The 19,187-nt window shown below is 42.9% G+C and overlaps 2 protein-coding genes across 5 annotated transcripts in view; both read right to left on the reverse strand.

Annotated features, from left to right (window-relative positions):
- Positions 1–3,702: 3,702 nt before the first annotated feature.
- LOC132897683 (cytochrome P450 26A1) lies at positions 3,703–6,488 on the reverse strand. The gene is made up of 7 exons (XM_060938911.1): positions 6,009–6,488; positions 5,704–5,928; positions 5,160–5,441; positions 4,925–5,080; positions 4,699–4,833; positions 4,443–4,595; positions 3,703–4,289 (listed from the first exon to the last, which is right to left on the reverse strand). The coding sequence occupies exons 1-7, from the start codon at positions 6,195–6,197 to the stop codon at positions 3,951–3,953; spliced, it is 1,479 nt and encodes a 492-aa protein (XP_060794894.1). The 5' UTR covers positions 6,198–6,488; the 3' UTR covers positions 3,703–3,950.
- A 9,093-nt stretch (positions 6,489–15,581) lies between these two features.
- exoc6 (exocyst complex component 6) overlaps positions 15,582–19,187 on the reverse strand; it is a 121,721-nt gene continuing 118,115 nt past the window's right edge. For all 4 annotated transcript variants that reach the window (XM_060939601.1, XM_060939599.1, XM_060939602.1 and 1 more), the window contains one exon: positions 15,582–17,651. In XM_060939601.1, coding sequence (XP_060795584.1) covers positions 17,519–17,651 — 133 coding nt within the window. In that variant the 3' untranslated portion in view covers positions 15,582–17,518. The remainder of the gene's footprint in view (positions 17,652–19,187) is intronic.

A 19,187-nucleotide genomic window follows, 5' to 3' on the forward strand; every position in this document is an offset into this window, starting at 1 on the left:
GCAAAGTTGGGATTCGAGCTGCCCGCTGAGCCAGCCAGCCCTGAATGCGTGACGTCACAGCGTAACCGGTTTTAAGGCCGAGGCCTTTGACAGCTATAGACCAAAGTCATAAAAATAAACATTTATGGTAAAAATAAGAAATACCGTCACTGACTTGCTCAGCTAAGACTGATTTGACTTCACTGATTGTGGGTTGACTCTCATTCAACCAGGATAGGTGTTCTAACTTCTGCAACATACATGTACATGCATGCATTTTCACTGATAAACCGTAAAAGGCTAATTAAATAATCAGATGAACTGAGACGATCACATTCTGAAGCAAATTAAATAATCTTATACCGGTAACTTAAACACACAATACAAGTTACATGTATTAATCTAAATGCAGGTAAACAACGTGTTGTTGTTTTTGTCGTTTTGTATCCAAATGAGAGTTTCATCTTACCTGTCTGTGTTCTCACTTCTTGAAAGCCGATCTTGTGGCTGATTGTTTTGAAACAATCTGACTTTCAGTTGTTCATTCATTCACTTCTTCCACATAAGGGTGAGATATTGCTGCTGAGGCAAGCATATCCAGCGGAGAAATCAGACGGCTGCTCCACTCATTCTCCATTTTCTCCATACTGAGTACTCCGCCATTACTGCTCGGCTCAGGCAATTACTAAAACCAGGGATGGAATGGGAGGTCACCAGTTTTAGCAACAACTGCAGGGAGGTCACTGCCCGAGTGATAATATGTCACATCCCGTTCCGTCCTGGGTTTTACCAACAACCCTCGGCTCGCACTCCGGGAGAACTGGTGCAACTGAACTTACTTTCCTTTAAAATAAATAAATAAAATAAATAAATACTTTCCTTTTCTTCTAGTTTTCTTTTCCTTTAATTGTTGGTACTGCACCCTCTTTCAATACGGGCTTATAGCCAACGCTCAACGGATCAGAGATCTCGTACGAGTCTTCAGTAAAATGTGCAGAGCAGAGGAGAGACCACTTCGTAGGTGCCCAATGTGCCTGTGAACTTCCCGCAAAACGCATCCAAATCTTTGCCGTTTGAACATTCTTGGGCCATGAATGCAACACAAATCCACCTTCTGTCGTGTTGCTGCACCGACCAGCAACACATCTATGTGGCATGGCAATAAATTAGCTCAAAATGGAGGATCGGAGTTGCAGTCAGCTCTGTGTTTTAGTATAGCGGAAATGGTGATGAGACCGATAGACTTCCTGCTGTGACGTTACAGACTTCAAGGTCATTCATTCAGACCGCTGCCTATATAAATCACTTTAATCATAAAAATTACTATATTAGATTTATTGTTAACGCTTAAAACTATTCCTGTGCCATTCTTGAGGTCTCAAGGCATTTATAAACGAAAGTGAGGCCATGGTTCTGCATATCTCCTTTAAATAATGCTGCTAAGAAATCACTGAATTTGATTTTATATAGTCTATTGACGTGACGTGACCCTAGTGATTACTGATCGGCTGTCTCAGTGTCACCTGTGAAAAAAACAATCACGTTTTAGAAAAGAAAAAAACATCCACTTTCAAAGCTGTTTCATAGTAACGAGTAACAAGGACCTTGATAGAAATGTAGTGGAGTGAAAGTACGATATTTGTCTTTAAAATGTAGTGAAGTTAAAGTCATAATTTTCCAAAAAAAATAATACTCAAGTAAAGTACGGATACTCAAAAAGTGTAATTAAGTACAGTACTCAAGTAAATGTACTTCGTTACTGTCCACCTCTGCAAATTGAGTAGTTTTCAGTTACAGCGTGATGCGTTTCTCCTATTTCACTGCCGTCTCACGTGTTCTTTTCTTCTTATGTCCCCCAGGCATTACGAGTCATTTCACATTCGCTTTCAACCTCATTCGTTTCTGAACAGACAGACATCGGATTCGCACAAGCTCAAACTCTTGAGAAATGGACAATTTAATGTGCCCATGAGGTCATGCCTCTTTTTGTAAATGACTGAACTTTTCCTGACCCTTGGGACCTGTGAAAAGCCCCCTCTTGATTATAAATAATAGCAGTGGGTCGCTAATAGGTAATCCAAATGAGAGCTGAAAAGGTCTGATATGATTCGGCAGGAGGGCAAGAGTGCAGCAGACATGTAAATGCTGTTAGGAACGTTCTCATTGACTTTTGTGGTAATGAAAAAGCCATTTTCACGTTGGTGTTGGAGAGCCGTATCTTTGTCAGCGGAACAGCTCTCTGTCCTGTCTGTTGTAAGTTTAGTCGGAGCTACTTATGTTTCAAGGGACATTTGAGTGGCACTTGTACTACGCCGTTATCTTTTTGGTGCTTGTCGACCAAGAGTCAAACAGAGTTCAAATCACAAAATTGCCTTGTGCACTTTAAAAGGGAGATTTTTCACAGTTGTCTCGCCAGATGTAAAACCCATCACCATATTTCAGAATTCACCTCTAGTGCTGTAAGGTTTTAACAGGAATGTGTCTTTTTTTTGTCCTTTGGTGTCAAGAAAACTCTGTTTTCAAAACTGCCTTTTTGTGCAACTAGCCCAGGAATTGTTACAATACAGGTCTAGCTGCAATTACATTGATTTACTTGACCCCAGGCTTGGGGAACTCCATAAAAACAAGAGGGACTGAAATGTCTTTCATTTAGCTGCTATAAATTCCGTATATACTCACAAATTTAGACAAAAAATGGCTCTGAGAATAAAAAGTTCCGTTGTCAACCCTCGATGTTAAACAATAGGCCAGGCGGAGGTTCTTTACAAGGTGATAGGAGGAAAAGTTCAGCTGCATCTATCACAGGGCCTGGACCTGCGCGGATAGGAGGGCTGGACATAAAGGTGTCAGCCATGCAGTGGGGCGGATGTAAATCAGGAGCCCGTAGAACAGGGCAGAGAAATGGCTAACACAGGCATCTGCCAGGCCTCTCTCTTTCTCCTTCTCTTTCCCAGTGTCACGCAAGGACAAGTCTCTTCCACATGACCCCTGTGTGCCAGGAGACAAGCCCGCCCAGGCAGCCTCAATTCAGCCTTGTTTTTCTCCTCAATTGCTTTCTTTTTCCCCTTTTAATGTAATTTGTGAATTTTTGCAAAAGAGGGCGAGGCAGCTGTTAAGCTCGTTATTCTATAGCAATGGGTCTTCATCATTCCATTCAAGTCACCTCCTGTCTCAGCATTCACGTGAAATTGTTCTTGTGTCAAAAATACGGCTTCGACGAGCACTTGCAACATCATGAATGCATCGTTCCGTCTTTCTCCTTCAACTTCCCTCTGTGGCGTGAGCTCTCCACCACTCTCTTACCTAGCGACCGTAACACCAGGATGATGATTATCCTTGTGGTGCTTCCATTGAGTTCACAGTTATTTAGCTGAGATGGGTCTGGGTCTGTTACTGTGGTGCTCCATAGGCATGTAATACATCTCCAGACACATGACATGTGCCAAACTTCAAATGCGAAGTGATATGTTGGTCAGTTACAGTATATTCAACTAGTATCAACCTTATTTCACCGAGGCCAAATGCTTGCACACGACTTCCTGAAAAGAACAGGAAGCCTCTTCACGTGAGCAACCACAATCAAACTTGGTATAGAGTTTATTTTCATCTCACTTTATGAATATTTGTGTATTTACGCATTTGCAAAACAAAGGATTTTTCAATAAATGTTTTATTAAATAAAAGCTTATACAAATAGTAAAAGTTAAATTAAGCTGCATTCAGTAGCACACACTGTATACATATATAGCTATGTATATAAAACTACATTACAAATATACATCATATACCTCAGAAATATGGTGACATTTAAAAATATGAAAAAAAAAGTAGTGCCCTTGGTTAAAGAATGGAATTATATACAGAAATGAACGGGGGGAAAAAAAAACATACATTACATTTCATCTACAAAATTAATTTCCATACACATCTGTACAATTTCCATGCCAACAGTTCATGCCTGAATTAATGCACTAATTACTGACGTAACGACAGAACTTTGTGGGAAGATTGTCCACGGGATACACAGTCGGGCCTGTTTTCATTGTCGGGGGTCCGTTTGAAAGTGTCCAGTTGCAGTGCTGTGTTAGCTCGACTAAAAATATCTTGAGTAGCATTTTGGCAAACTCCTTTCCCACACACATCCTGGCTCCTCCTCCGAAGGGGATGTAGTTAAACCTGGAACTGTCTTCCGAGCCTTTCGCCATGAATCTCTCGGGCTGGAATTCCTCTTTGTGAGGGAAGATATCTGCAACATCATGGGTATCGCAAATGCTGTAAATGACATTCCAGCCTTTGGGAATCTGGTAGCCCTATAAAACAGGAAATTATTATTATAGCAGCCTTTTCATCCATTATACCTCATATGAAATGAGTGGACTGCGTTTTTAATAATGTACATTTAATAAACCCATCATCTTAGATTTTACATCAGAGAAGCAAATTTGCCCAAAAGATCTACTTACATTGAGTTCGAAAGTTTTAAGTGCTACACGGAATCCCCCAGGCACAGGTGGGTTAATTCGGAGGGTTTCCTTAATGACACAGCCAGTGTACTTGAGATGTTCCAGCAGCTCCATGTTAAGAGCTCGTTCGGGCAGATACATGCTTGTAACCTCCTGTTGTGAGAAAAACACACCTCATTAAACATTCATCCTTAAATCATCCAGCAAACGTCAGACAAGCAAGTTCAATCGTCATCTGCAAACTTAACGACGTTACCTTCTCTTTGAGCTCCTCTCGGATTCGCAGGATCACCTCTTGATTCAGTCCCAAGAACATCACGAGAGAAGTCGCTGTACTCGCGGTCGTCTCATGACCGCCAAAGAGAAGTTCAGTCGCTGCCTCTTTCATCGCCTGATATGAGCAAAGATGAGGAAACGGATTTTATACAGGTCTTAAAATGCAGTCTCGTGACACCAAGATGCCGTGAGAACCTTTTGGGTACCTGCATGCTGAGTGGCTCATCGCTTCTCCTGCTATTCTCGATCAGCTGCTGAAGAGCATCCTTGTACTTGGGCTCATTTTCATTGTCACCGTCTTGGAGTTTCTTCTTGATGTTCTCTTCAATTTTTGCATGGATGAAATTGCGTGCTTTGAGGCCCTGTTGGACAAAACGAGTTGTTTTTAAGCATTATTATAGGATTGCTCTCTACATCATTTCTGGGGGGTCATTTATTTACCCGATATAAACCACTGAATGGGACGTCAATTGGGAGGGAGAAGAGGTTCTTGATCATTTCCTCAAACGCCTCAACAAGCTCTTGCTCGTCCCTCTTGATCTGCTCGGGTTCAAAGCCCAGAAGGATTCTCATGGCGATGCGGAACATGAGGCGCTTCATTTCCGGGTACACGAGCACGGGTGCGGCGCGCTCCAGCCAGTCAGTGAGCGCAGACCGCACCTCCTCCTGGATCACAGGGATGTAGTGCTCCAGAGCATCCCGAGAGAAAGCCTTAAGGATCGCCTGCAACACACACACACACACACACACACACACACAAATTTGATTGCGTAAAACAGAGCAGAAATCAGGGTTGCCAGGTTGGACAGATCACCAAGAGCGCACTGTTCATAAGCAAAGCGCATCACATTTGGGGACTAAACCGACTAAAGTGCGTGACATTTAGCGACTTAGTCGCACTACCTGCTGTATAGTATTCACTTTACGTTCATGGCTAAGGTTTAGTGCGCCAGGACCCGGATTCGGACGCGCCCTGTGGGTTTACCTTTTTCTTGTTTCGGTGCAGAGACCCGTGCACATTGGAGAGCGTGTCCGAGCCGAGGATGGTCCTGACAGAAGCGGGCCACTGCACAGCCACCAGCTTGTGCTCTCCGAGCAGGATATGGCGCACGTTCTCAGCGCCCATGACGCGCACCGTGGGGTTTCCGAAAAGGTGCGTTTTATAGATGAAGCCGTACTTTTGACGCTTCATGCGCAGAAACTTTCTTCTCTGTAAAGGAACCGAGCACATGTTAGAAAGAAAAGGAAAAAAAAAAAAAGAAGACATGGTGTTGTGGAGCCTGGTGTTACCTGGAGGATGAGCTGCAGCGTCTCTCCAATGAAGGGCAGCCCCATGGTGCCCGGTGGAAGGGGGCGCGTGTAGCTCGGGTCGAGTCCTCGGATCACCAAAACCTGCCACAGCTTCACCGCGGCTAAGAACAGCAGCACAGGAAGCACCACGGTGCACAGCAGCGTCACCAACAACGTGTACAACCCCATGATGCGCAACAGCCGCGGATGCAACTCTCAGATCTCTGTCTCCTTCTGGGTTACATGCACCCTTTTTATACCCATTCCCTCCTGTCTCGGCCTCCTCGTTACCTTGGGTCAGATAAATTAGTTCACACAAAGTTCATCTTTAATTGTGGTGTCATCTCGCCCCGCCCACGAACCCAGAAAAGCCGCTCCGACAAACTCGCAGCCATTTGTTATGAAGGCGCATTTTAATAGCTACCACCTCCCCGAGCAGGACGACAATCCGAGGATTTAACTTTGAAAAGGTGTTAATTCCTCTACACAAAGGCAAGCGTCCACGGGTTGCTTTTGTTCCTGATGTTCCGTCGTTTACACTCATTACTCCCATGCTGAATAATGCCACAGAGAGACTTCATTAAACGTGTTCAGCTCCTGCTAAATGCCTCTCTTTCATTATTCATGGCTGCCTGATGGACACACGGACACTTCATGGGTAGTAGGAAAATATTTGTGCACATTATTATGCACCATGTTTAACCATAATCATTTGAAGCCCCAAAATCAAAAAGGCGCACCATTGCGCGCAATTGCGCACACGCTGCAAACCTAGTAATGAAAGACAATCAGAGTAAAAAACATCAGGTAGACAATGATGAATAGTATGAATTAAGTAGTAGCTGTATGTGCAAGCTGAAAACAGATAGTGTTATTAAATAAAATGCACTCCTTTGGAAATGGATGATCCATACGCAGTGCCTAACCAGGATGAATTTACAGCCTAAATGAATGGGGGGAGGAAAAAAGAACGCCATAATGGAATCTGAACTTCTTAAAGAAAAGACAAATGTGATTTAGGGTTAGTTATCATTTCGCTGCAGTTTGCATAGTAGCCAATTATGGCGTTGTATTATTTTGACATGCCATTGAGTGAGTGATTGAGTGAGTGTGCGCTTTGGGACGCGGCCAATATGATAGCGGCGGGTTCAAGCTTGGGTCAGTTTAAAAAGTGACGGAGCCAAAGCAAGGTTACCGGTAGCCCGTCATGAAAAGTAAACATGTAGAAGAACCACCCACAGCATGCGGAATTAGGCTGCGTTTTTACGACAGCTATAAGGCGAAGGGGGAAAAGCAGGCAGCGCGGAGCGGAGAGACAGAATGGCTCCAGAGTTTACAGCGACGCGCATCACGGATTTGCTCCTTTTCCTCATTCTTTGATGTGTGGTCCTGATGGCACTTTGCTGCTGCCCTGGAGTTCACCTTTACCTCATTGTGGCACACTGAAGAAGAAGGGAAAAAAAATCTTAGCAAGTGAAAACATCTTGACTATAGTCAGATCTATCTAATATTTCCTCTTACAAGATCACAGCAAAACAAATATACACTACTAAACCTAGAATAGTCTTGTTCTCCTGGCAGATAAAGCTGCTAATTTGAAGCATTTGTTACTAGAAAGAAACAACATTATCTGCCAATATGCCAGAACAAGAAAATGTGGTGTAGGGGTTATTAGTGTCACCTCACAGCAAGAAGGTTCTGGGTTCAAACCTTACCTCCGATGAGAGCCTTTCTGTGCAGAGTTTGCATGTTCTCCCCGTGTCTGCGTGGGTTTCCTCCACAGTCCAAAGACATACAGGTTAGGCTAATTGGTGGCTCTAAATTGACTGTAGGTGTGAATGGTTGTCTATGTGTCAGCCCTGTGATGACTTGGCGACTTGTCCAGGGTGTACCCCGCCTCTCGTCCCTAGTCAGCTGGGATAGGCCCAAGCTTGCCCGCGACCCTGTAGAACAGGATAAGCGGTTACGGATAATGGATGGATGGATGCCAGAACAAGAAAATGTGGTGTAGGGGTTATTACTATCACCTCAGCAAGAAGGTTCTGGGTTCAAACCTCACCTCCGATGGGGGCCTTTCTGTGTGGAGTTTGTATGTTCTCCCCCTGTCTGCATGGGTTTCCTCTACAGTCCAAAGACATGCAGGTTAGGTTAATTGGTGGCTCTAAATTGACCGTAGGTGGGAATGATTGTTTGTCTGTATATGTCAGCCCTGCGATGATCTGGCGACTTGTCCAGGGTGTACCCCACCTCTCATAGTCCCATAGTCAGCTGGGATAGGCTCCAGCTTGCCTGCGACCCTGTAGAACAGGATAAGCGGTTACAGATAATGGATGGATGGATGCCAGAACAAGAAAATGTGGTGTAAGGGTTATTACTGTCGCCTCACAGCAAGAAGGTCCTGGGTTCGAACCTCACCTCCGATGGGGGCCTTTCTGTGTGGAGTCTGCATGTTCTGTCTGTGTGGGTTTCCTCCAGGTGCTCTGCTTTCCTCCACAGTCCAAAGACATGCAGGTTAGGTAAAATACCCAGCCACTGGGGTTGGACAAGCCAGTGCATACTTAGTGCCAGAGCCTGGATAGATCACGGAGGATTGAGTCAGGAAGGGCATCCGGTGTAAAAATCTATGGGGGCAGTCATGGCCTGAATGTTAGAGAAGCAGCCTTGGGCCCAAAAGGTCACTGGTTTGATTCCTGGGACTGGCAGTGAACATTTTCCCTCCCTCTGTATCATGACTGAAGTGCCCTTGAACAAAGCACCTAACCTGTAACTGCTCCCCGGGTACTGTAGCGTAGCTGCTCACTGCTCTGGGTATGTGTGTGTGCTCATTGCTCACTTGTGTGTTTGCTGCTTCAGATGGGTTAAACGCAGAGGAGGAATTTCACTGTGCTTGTGCACATGTGACACATAAAGGCTTCCTCTTCTATGCCAAACAAAGTGGTTGAAAATCAATTGGGGCTTTGCTCTGTATTCTTCCCCTGTCAAAATTTTGTGACAAATCAAATCAATCAAAATGTGTAAAATGTCTAGAAATAGGTTTTAGTCCTATGTAGTGAAAGTTCATTATGTCTACCTATTGAAACTTTCTTTAAATTCGTTTCTTAAGGTGGAAGTTTATCGCCGAAACTGTCAAGGTAACATCTTAAAAAATCCTTGTCTTAAGAAACGAATTTAAAGAATAGATTTTAGTCCTCTTATATTTGGTTAATTGCAATCGTCTAATATAATAGGAAATACTAAATAAATCTGACTATAGTCAAGATATTTTCACTTACTAAGATATCAGTTTCTGCAGTCCACATTACTCACTCACCGTCTGATTTATTTCTCCAACTGGACTTGGATATGAACTCATTCAACCCTGAACTTTGTTTCTGGAAAAGTCTGAACACGAGACCTGCACAACGTAATTCTTGTGTTGTATTTTATGCATGAACTCGTTTCAAAACACAGCTAGGCTTAAACCATTAGGCAGCCATTTTGCAATGTTGACTTTTTTGTTGTTAAACCCTACTAAATGCACATGGTATAGGCTTCAAACTTGTGAACTGTGTAACGATGCACCTGATAGTTCCTCGTCAGAATCATAATGATGTGTGAAATACTTCAAGTAGTGTCCTTTGCCCTCTATGTGCCATAGACACACTACCTGAAGTTCAAGTATAGTTCATTTACACAATAAAGGAGATAAGGTTAGGAGCTGTTCATGTGTAACACCCTCCACTGAAAACAGGGAGGTGGTGTGTGATTAGTTGATGCTCAGATCTTGAGAAATTGGCATAAAAAGCGACACGTAACACTAAGCTGCACACTAGGTTTGAGCATTTCCTTACTGTTTTATAAGGAGACACAGATGATATGATGAGGTAATGAGCTGTATACTGAACTGGGACACTGATCTGGTTTTTTTTTTTTTTAGTCTGTTTTTACCTAGCAAACTCTCTACACTACCTATATATCCAGGGCTCTCTCTCTTTCTCTCTCTCTCGGGATCAGGATCCAAGCTGATATTATTATACTTCTGTGTTTGTTTGTTTCAGTTGTTAAGGTATAGATGAAGGGTGACACGGTGGTGTAGTGGTTCGCACTGTTGCCTCACAGCAAGAAGGTTCTGGGTTTGAGCCCAGTGCCCAGTGGGGGCCTTTCTGTGCGGAGTTTGCATGTTCTCTCTCCCCATGTCTGTGTGGGTTTCCTCCGGGTGCTCCGGTTTCCCCCACAGTCCAAAGACATGAAGTTAGGTTAACTGGCGACTCTAAATTGTCCATAAGTGCGAATGATTGTTTCCCTAAGCCTGGAAATGGGAGGGTTGCGGCAGGAAGAGCATCTGGCAAAAAACTATACTCCAATTAATATGACATGTGGATCAATAGGGTCCACATGGCAGCGACCCCACACACATAAGTGGGACAAGCTGGAAGAAGTGAGTGAGTGAATTAAAGTAAGGATGAAACCCATTCAATTCAAGTTCAGCCAGATAATATCTGAAATAACTCAACAATAATATGCCTGATAATGGTGATAGTGTCTCTATCCCTCAACTCACCTGTAGGAATCTCATCTCATTATCTCTAGCCACTTAATCCTGTTCTACAGGGTCGCAGGCAAGCTAGAGCCTATCCCAGCTAACTACGGGCGAAAGGCGGGGTACACCATGGACACATAGCCAGGTCATCGCAGGGCTGACACATAGACACAGACAACCATTCACACTCACAGTCAATTTAGAGTCACCAATTAGCCTAACCTGCATGTCTTTGGACTGTGGGGGAAACCGGAGCACCCGGAGGAAACCCATGCGGACACGGAGAGAGAGAACATGCAAATTCCACACAGAAAAGCCCCCGTCAGCTACTGGGCTTGAACCCAAGACCTTCTTGCTGTGAGGTGACAGTGCTAACCACTACACCACCATGCCACTCCATCCATCCATCCATCCATCCATCCATTATCTGTAGCCGCTTATCCTGTTCTACAGGCTCGCAGGCAAGCTGGAGCCTATCCCAGCTGACTACGGGCGAAAGGCGGGGTACACCCTGGACAAGTCGCCAGGTCATCACAGGGCTGACACATAGACACAGACAACCATTCACACTCACATTCACACCTACGGTCAATTTAGAGTCACCAGTTAACCTAACCTGCATGTCTTTGGACTGTGGGGGAAACCAGAGCACCCAGAGGAAACCCACGCACACACAAGGAGAACATGCAAACTCCGCATAGAAAGGCCCTCGCCAGCCACTGGGCTCAAACCCAGGACCTTCTTGCTGTGAGGCGACAGTGCTCACCACTACGTTTGTTTTATGAAAACCTGAAATTTCATAGAAGGCTGATGATCTTTCAGGAGCTTGCCAAGTGCTGTAAACTTAACACTTATTTATGAGTGGTTTAATCAACAGGCTGTATCTGATTGTACAACTGAAGTCCAGTTGGACACAGAGTTCATCAAACAGTCAGTGTTCATGTACGGTGTGTTATGGGAATGTAGTGTTTATTATCGAGAGTGACACGTGACTCGTGTGCTTTAATTTGGCTCGTGTTGAGTCCTCCTTTACGTGTGTGTGTGGTTGGAGCCCCCCTCCCTCTGAGCTGTGGGACTGTTGGTTCCCCCGCTGACCCGCTGCTGACCCGCACTCACAGACCCTGACATGCAGATGAACCCTGGCACCAACCTCGCCAAGTTCACAGTCCATCAAAGGAGCAGATAACGGAGCGCGAGCGCCTCTAACAGTGGCGGGAATAAGCTCTATCACACACACACACAGAGCACTTACAGTAATCCTCAGAGTTAAAACAGACTTTTCACTTGCATGGAAGCATGTTTCAGGTAGATGTTCTCTGTTGGCTCCTCTGTTCCTCTCTGAGGCTGAAAGTCACTGAGTCACTTCTCTTCACCACTCATCCTGTCTCTAGATACATTAGAGAGACAAATTGATGTCATTTTAAACAAAGTTTCTATTTTTTCCACCTAAATCTGTCCCTAATCATAGACCTAATGTGTTTAATTTGTTATTTAGCCTCGAATTTTACTTTTTAAGAAGTTGTAAAGCTTCCACACTGCTTTCCTGCATTCTCTATCTCAATTCAAAATACAAATAAAAAAAAAGTTCACGATTGTTTTCATTGTATATAAGCTACTGATAGGCACGAATAATAATAATAATAATAATATCTACTGTGATACAGGGAGTGCAGAATTATTAGGCAAGTTGTATTTTTGAGGATTAGTTTTATTATTGAAAAACAACTATGTTCTTGATGAACCCAAAAGACTCATAAATATCAAAGCTGAGTATTTTTGGAAGTTGGAGTAGGGCTTTCTTAGTTTTAACTATCTTAGGAGGATATCTGTGTGTGCAGGTGACTATAACTGTGCATAATTATTAGGCAACTTAACAAAAAACAAACGTATACCTATTTCACTCATTTATTTTCACCAGGGAAACCAATATAACAACTCAACATTCACTAATATACATTGCTGGCATTCAAAAACAAACAAACAAAAAAACAAATCAGTGACTAATATAGCCGCCTTTCTTTACAAGGACACTCAAAAGCCTGCCATCCATGGATTCGGTCAGTGTTTTGATCTGTTTGCGATCAACATTGCGTGCAGCAGCAACCACAGCCTCCCAGACACTGTTCAGAGATGTGTACTGTTTCCCCTCCTTGTAGATCTCACATTTGATGAGGGACCACAGGTTTTCTATGGGGTTCAGATCAGGTGAACAAGGAGGCCACGTCATTAATCTTTCTTCCTTTAGACCCTTTCTGGCCAGCCATGCTGTGGAGTACTTGGATGCATGTGATGGAGCATTGTCCTGCATGAAAATCATGTTTTTCTTGAAGGATGCTGACTTCTTCCTGTACCACTGCTTGAAGAAGGTGTCTTCCAAAAACTGACAATAGGACTGGGAGTTGAGCTTGACGCCATCCTCAACCCGAAAAGGTCCCACAAGCTCATCTTTGATGATACCAGCCCATACCAGTACCCCACCTCCACCTTGCTGGCGTCTGAGTCGGACTGGAGCTCTCTGCCCTTTGCTGATCCAGCCACGAGCCCATCCATCTGGCCCATCAAGACTCACTCTCGTTTCATCTGTCCATAAGACCTTAGAAAAATCAGTCTTGTGATACTTCTTGGCCCAGTCTTGATGTTTCATCTTGTGTGTCTTGTTCAGTGGTGGTCGTTTTTCAGCCTTTGTTACCTTGGCCGTGTCCCTGAGTATTGCACACCTTGTGCTTTTTGACACTCCAGTGATGTTGCAGCTCTGAAATATGGCAAAACTGGTGGCGAGTGGCATCTTGGCAGCTTCATGCTTGACTTTCCTCAGTTCACGGGCAGTTAGTTTGCACCTTTTTTTTTCAACGCGCTTCTTGCGACCCTGTTGACTATTTTGAATGAAGCGCTTGATTGTTCGATGGTCACGCTTCAAAAGCTGGGCAATTTTAAGAGTGCTCCATCCCTTTGCAATATATGTCACTATTTTTGACTTTTCTGAGTCCGTCAAATCCCTCTTCTGACCCATTTTGCCAAAGGAAAAGAAGTTGCCTAATGATTTTGCACACCTGATATAGGGTGTTGATGTCATTAGACCACACCCCTTTTCATTACAGAGATGCACATCACCTGGTATGCTTAATTGGTAGGAGGCTTTCAAGCCTATGCAGCTTGGAGTAGGCCAACATGCATAGAGAGGGTAATGTGGTCAACATACTCATTTGCCTAATAATTCTGCACTCCCTGTATATTGCATTTTATATTATATTTATGATCTATAATGCATAATAAAATAAACAGGCTGAGGTCTGACAGAAGGTTTTTTGTTCAGTGCGACACGTGGCGCGCGACTTTGCTCCTGAATCTGCGGCCAATGGCAGCGCAAGCGTCTTTGATTTATCGGTATAATGGAGGGGGAGGGAGGGGTTTTACACAAACACACATACACAGTTCACTAAAGGGTCAGCTGACTACTGTCTTTAAGGTGTAACTTCCCCCAGGTCTCCTCTGTGCCCTGATGCTCTCTATATATACTACCAGTCATACGTTTGTACACCCCTACTCATTCATAGGTTTTTCTCTATTGTGACTATTTTCCACATTGCAGAACAATGCTGAAGACATCAAAACTACAAAACAACATATGGAATTATGTGGGAAACAAAAAACGTGTTAAAAAGCAAAATCCATCCATTATCTGTAGCCGCTTATCCTGTTCTACAGGGTCGCAGGCAAGCTGGAGCCTATCCCAGCTGACTACGGGCGAAAGGCGGGGTACACCCTGGACAAGTCGCCAGGTCATCACAGGGCTGACACATAGACACAGACAACCATTCACATTCACACCTACGGTCAATTTAGAGTCACCAGTTAACCTAACCTGCATGTCTTTGGACTGTGGGGGAAACCAGAGCACCCGGAGGAAACCCACGCGGACACGGGGAGAACATGCAAACTCCACACAGAAAGGCCCTCACCGGCCGCTGGGCTCGAGCCCAGGACCTTCTTGCTGTGAGGTGACAGTGCTAACCACTACACCACCGTGCCACCTGGTTGGTTTTCATGATGCTGTTTATTTAGTTATGTTCTCTACCCATCTCTGGGGTCTTCCAAGATCACCTGTATTTATACCAAGACCATGTGACATTAATTCTACACAGGGGAACTCATCTCATCTCATTATCTCTAGCCGCTTTATCCTGTTCTACAGGGTCACAGGCAAGCTGGAGCCTATCCCAGCTGACTACAGGCGAAAGGCAGGGTACACCCTGGACAAGTCGCCAGGTCATCACAGGGCTGACACATAGACACAGACAACCATTCACACTCACATTCACACCTATGGTCAATTTAGAGTCACCAGTTAACCTAACCTGCATGTCTTTGGACTGTGGGGGAAACCGGAGCACCCGGAGGAAACCCACGCGGACACGGGGAGAACATGCAAACTCCACACAGAAAGGCCTTCGCCGGCCACGGGGCTCGAACCCGGACCTTCTTGCTGTGAGGCGACAGCGCTAACCACTACACCACCGTGCCGCCCACTTGTGCTGACAACTAGACGAACCAGGACTAATTTGGTAACTTCATAGCAATGAAGGAGAGTATTTATGCAGTCACAACATTTTGCATTTTTATTTGCAAACATTGATGTAAACATTTACCTTCCGCTTCAACATTATGAGCTGTTTTGTAAGATTCATGACACCAACGTCCTTGGAAGACCATTTCAGTTCCAGACTGTAACAGTATGAAATCTGGAAAAGTTTAAGCGAGTGAATATTTCTGCAAAAAAACACTGTACATGAGAAATGTAAGGACATTTAGATTTCAGCCCATTTTGTGACACTTTATCACTGAAGAGGGTTAAGAAATTGCACTATCACCGGACTTGTCGGCCAAATGAACATATTTATACATTTATAAAAGTCATTGATGTTTGCTATTCTGACGTTCATGCTCAGAACTAATGAATGTCCAAATATTAATGACGTAGCTGCATTTTTAACTCCAACTTAACATCAGCTACCACAGTTTATCAGTAATAGAATAAAATTAGACGACACAAAACATCTTGTTGATCACATTTTATTAAAGCAGACAAAAACAAATGCATTCTGGGAAAAGTGATGCTTCTCACCGAACTGTATACTGGGGATAATGTAGTTCACCAGCAGGCTGGTATCTTCTGCATTCAAGAATTACTCTATTAATAAAGTTTCAATTCTTTTTTTTCTTCTTCACGTTTAGAGACAGGAACGTGACGCCCCACCCCAGCACTCACTTCTGATGGAGAGAATCTCTAGGTTCCATTTTGTGGTTTGTACAATGACATTTTAATTCCACAAGCATACATAATGTACATTTATACACATATATATGTAAGTTATTTACATATATGTGTAAATAACTTAAGCAATATTTGGTGCAACGTCTGTGGAAAGACCAAGAGCAATTAAAGTCATGATGAAATGCAACTTTGCTTCAGCAGCTGCATCCGGACCAGTTATTGCTCGCTTTCTTTTGCCTTTAGTGTGAGCTTTGAAAGCATTCGAACTAAAAAAAAAAAGCTTTCATTTCACCCTGAGGGAAGAAAAATTAAATAAAAAATAGAATTCCACAGAGCATTTCAGACACAAGCAACTGTTTTTGTACATAATGAAACGTAGTTTACGGCTGAAGGTCCAGTATTCCCTTACATGAAAAAATGGTTCAAAATTGATGCAAAAGTTTTTAAGTCATCCTGTCATCTTTAGCATATATATAATTACACACACACACACACACACACACACACACACACACACACACACACACACACACACAGTCCTGTGCAAAAGTCTTAGGCACATGCTGGAGATCAAAAATGGCTTAAAAATAATGAAACGAAATGTTTCATCATTAAAAAAAAAAAAAAAAAAACTATAAACAGTAAGCCATAATAAATGAAACAAAATCAATATTTGGTGTGAGACGAAACTTCGCTTAAAAAAAAAAAAGTCGTCTCAGGTACAGTTTTATAAGGAAACAAGCTGTAGGTTTTACTGAGCATCTTACAGAACCAGCCCCAGTTCTTCTGGACACTCGCTTCTTCATTTTGCACCAAAACCCAGCAGCCTTCATTATGTTTTCTTTTTTAATCTGAAAAGTGCTCTCTTATGTAACATGCTGCTCAGATACAAACTTTATTTTCTGTAATATTTAATTTTGTGCTGGAAAACCCCCCGAACGTTTTGAACTCTAACGTTTTTGTACTGACTCAATGTAGAAATCATAAAATAGAAATCTATAAAGTTTGTATGACACACACACAAAAAAAAAATAGGGGGCCTAAGACTTTTGCACAATACTGTGTATTATATAAGAGAACACATTCATGCAAGGTTTTCCCCCTATGCCACAAATTGACATAATTTGAGTCAAATTGATTCATGTCAGATGTGCGGGAAGCATGACTTTATAATAGTGTTAAATATAATTTAAAATATTTACACTAAAAACATCATGGCCTATCCCACTCTGGAGAATTTCTCAAAGATCTTGGTTTGAACATCAGTCTCAGACGAGGACTTCATCATTCCCACATCAGCACTCCAGAGTAGTGATACAATCATTTCACTTTTACAATATACAAAACATAATCCTTGGCCATTAAAAATACATTAAAAGAAGAAATTACTGTTTAATTGTTTGCATTTGGTAAACCGACCCCTTTGTTGTTATTTTTTGATCCCATATTTACAGTATCGATTCAGTTTGAAATGAAATGTGATTCAGCGGGTGACATTTTGGCAGAGGGCACTGGGGATGTGGCTGTGTGAGCGAAGCGAGCTATGCTGCGAAACTCAAAAGTGGTTCGGTGGACTCCGTGTCACCGTAGTCGAGGAAGCAAATAAACAACAGTGCTGTAGTCTTGAAGTCGGTGTCAATTCGGCACCGTGCTTTCACATTGACATGAGTGCCGTGCGTGGGATTGGAAGGTGCAGGAAGGAAACGATGAGAGGACGATCTAGGAGTGCTGCGACATGCCGTTCACCAAACTCCTCAGCTGCTTCACCACCGTCTCGATCAGCTTCTGCTTGTCACGGTCGTTCTTTCGGAACTGGGAAAAGATGTTGTTCTTTTTGCTCGTGTCCTTCATCCTGGAAAACATCATCATCAGCACGATTAGGCTACGCACTTAATAAGCTCATGGTCAGTGTGTGGAGTCGTGAGCATGTCATTTCCTATGACATACAGTTATAAAGTGTGCAAGACATTCCATGGATTGTAGCTTCAATATTAGGGGTTAATAAAAAAACAAGCAACTTTCTCCTCATTATTAATGAAATGTTAACATTAACAGAGTTGTGATGTAAATTTGGTTAGTTTCAGTGTTTATGGAAACATACCAAGTTTACTGCTCTGCTGTCTCCATGCTATTTTTAGCCTTACTTAGATGTCAGGAAGTAATGACAGTGGTTGGGATGTGATTATTTTTCTATAAACAGCATGTCTCTGTATTGAATGGTGCTTGAAAGTTTGTGAACCCTTTCGAATTTTCTATATTTGTGCATAAATACGACCTAAATTAGCAGCAGATTTTCCCAGAGTTGAAGCTGTTCTGTATGGGTGAATGGGTTAAAATTCCTCCAAGCCGGTGTGCAGGACTGATCAACAGTTACCGGAAATGTTTAGTTGCAGTTATTGCTGCACAAGGGGGTCACACCAGATACTGAAAGCAAAGGTTCACATACTTTTGCCACTCACTGATTTATAACATTGGATCATTTTCCGCAATAAATAAATGACCAGTATAATATTTTGTCTCATTTGTTTAACTGGGTTCTCTTTATCTACTTTTAGGACTTGTGTGAAAATCTGATGTCTCGTCTCATATCATCTCTATCCGCTTTATCCTGTTCTACAGGGTAGGTCATATTTATGTGGAAACATGGAAAATCCGAAAGGGTTCACAAACTTTCAAGCACCACTGTATTCTATTCGTCTACACCACTGCAATTTGCCAATGTTATTTATTCATTAATTATTAAAAAAAAAGACTCTTTGTATGTGTTATCCATTTATAGTTATATTAAATGTTGTGGAATATCTGCGCAACAAGTTATTTCCTTATGTTACCACTTACGTTATAGCAGCTATAAACAGTCATTCCCTCAGCAGCCTGTTTATTTGTCTTTTACATTTATAATATGCCATTCACACGCACACTGAAAATCATATATTTTCCCTTATTATGTTGTAATGATGTCCTGTGGGAAGGGGAGCAAAACGGCAAAAGTTGTAACGTTAATCTATCCCCTGGCAACTTGGTAACATTTTGCGGAAATTTTTCGTTATGGCTCCAGTGGGGATCAGAACCATCAGAGTTACGTGTTGTGATGGTTGGGACACTGTTGGTGATGTAAATGAGGATGTAGTGACATTGCGACAGAATTATTCATACTGCCTCAATGTAAACACAGGCTGATATAAGCAAAAATGTTATAAGTAGCTACAGTCTTGCTTGAATAAAACAAAATGTTCCGAAACAGGAAGAGAACTCTCTCGACGGAGACGTGATGCAGCTCGACTTGTGCCATGCTGCTAACCAGCTAATGTCTCAACTTGGGCTTTTCACAACAATGGACTTGCCGAATCATGAATTATACATCATATTCAATCTTGCAGAGGTTCGC

Source organism: Neoarius graeffei, chromosome 14 (assembly GCF_027579695.1).
Source record: "Neoarius graeffei isolate fNeoGra1 chromosome 14, fNeoGra1.pri, whole genome shotgun sequence".
NCBI lineage: Eukaryota > Metazoa > Chordata > Actinopteri > Siluriformes > Ariidae > Neoarius > Neoarius graeffei.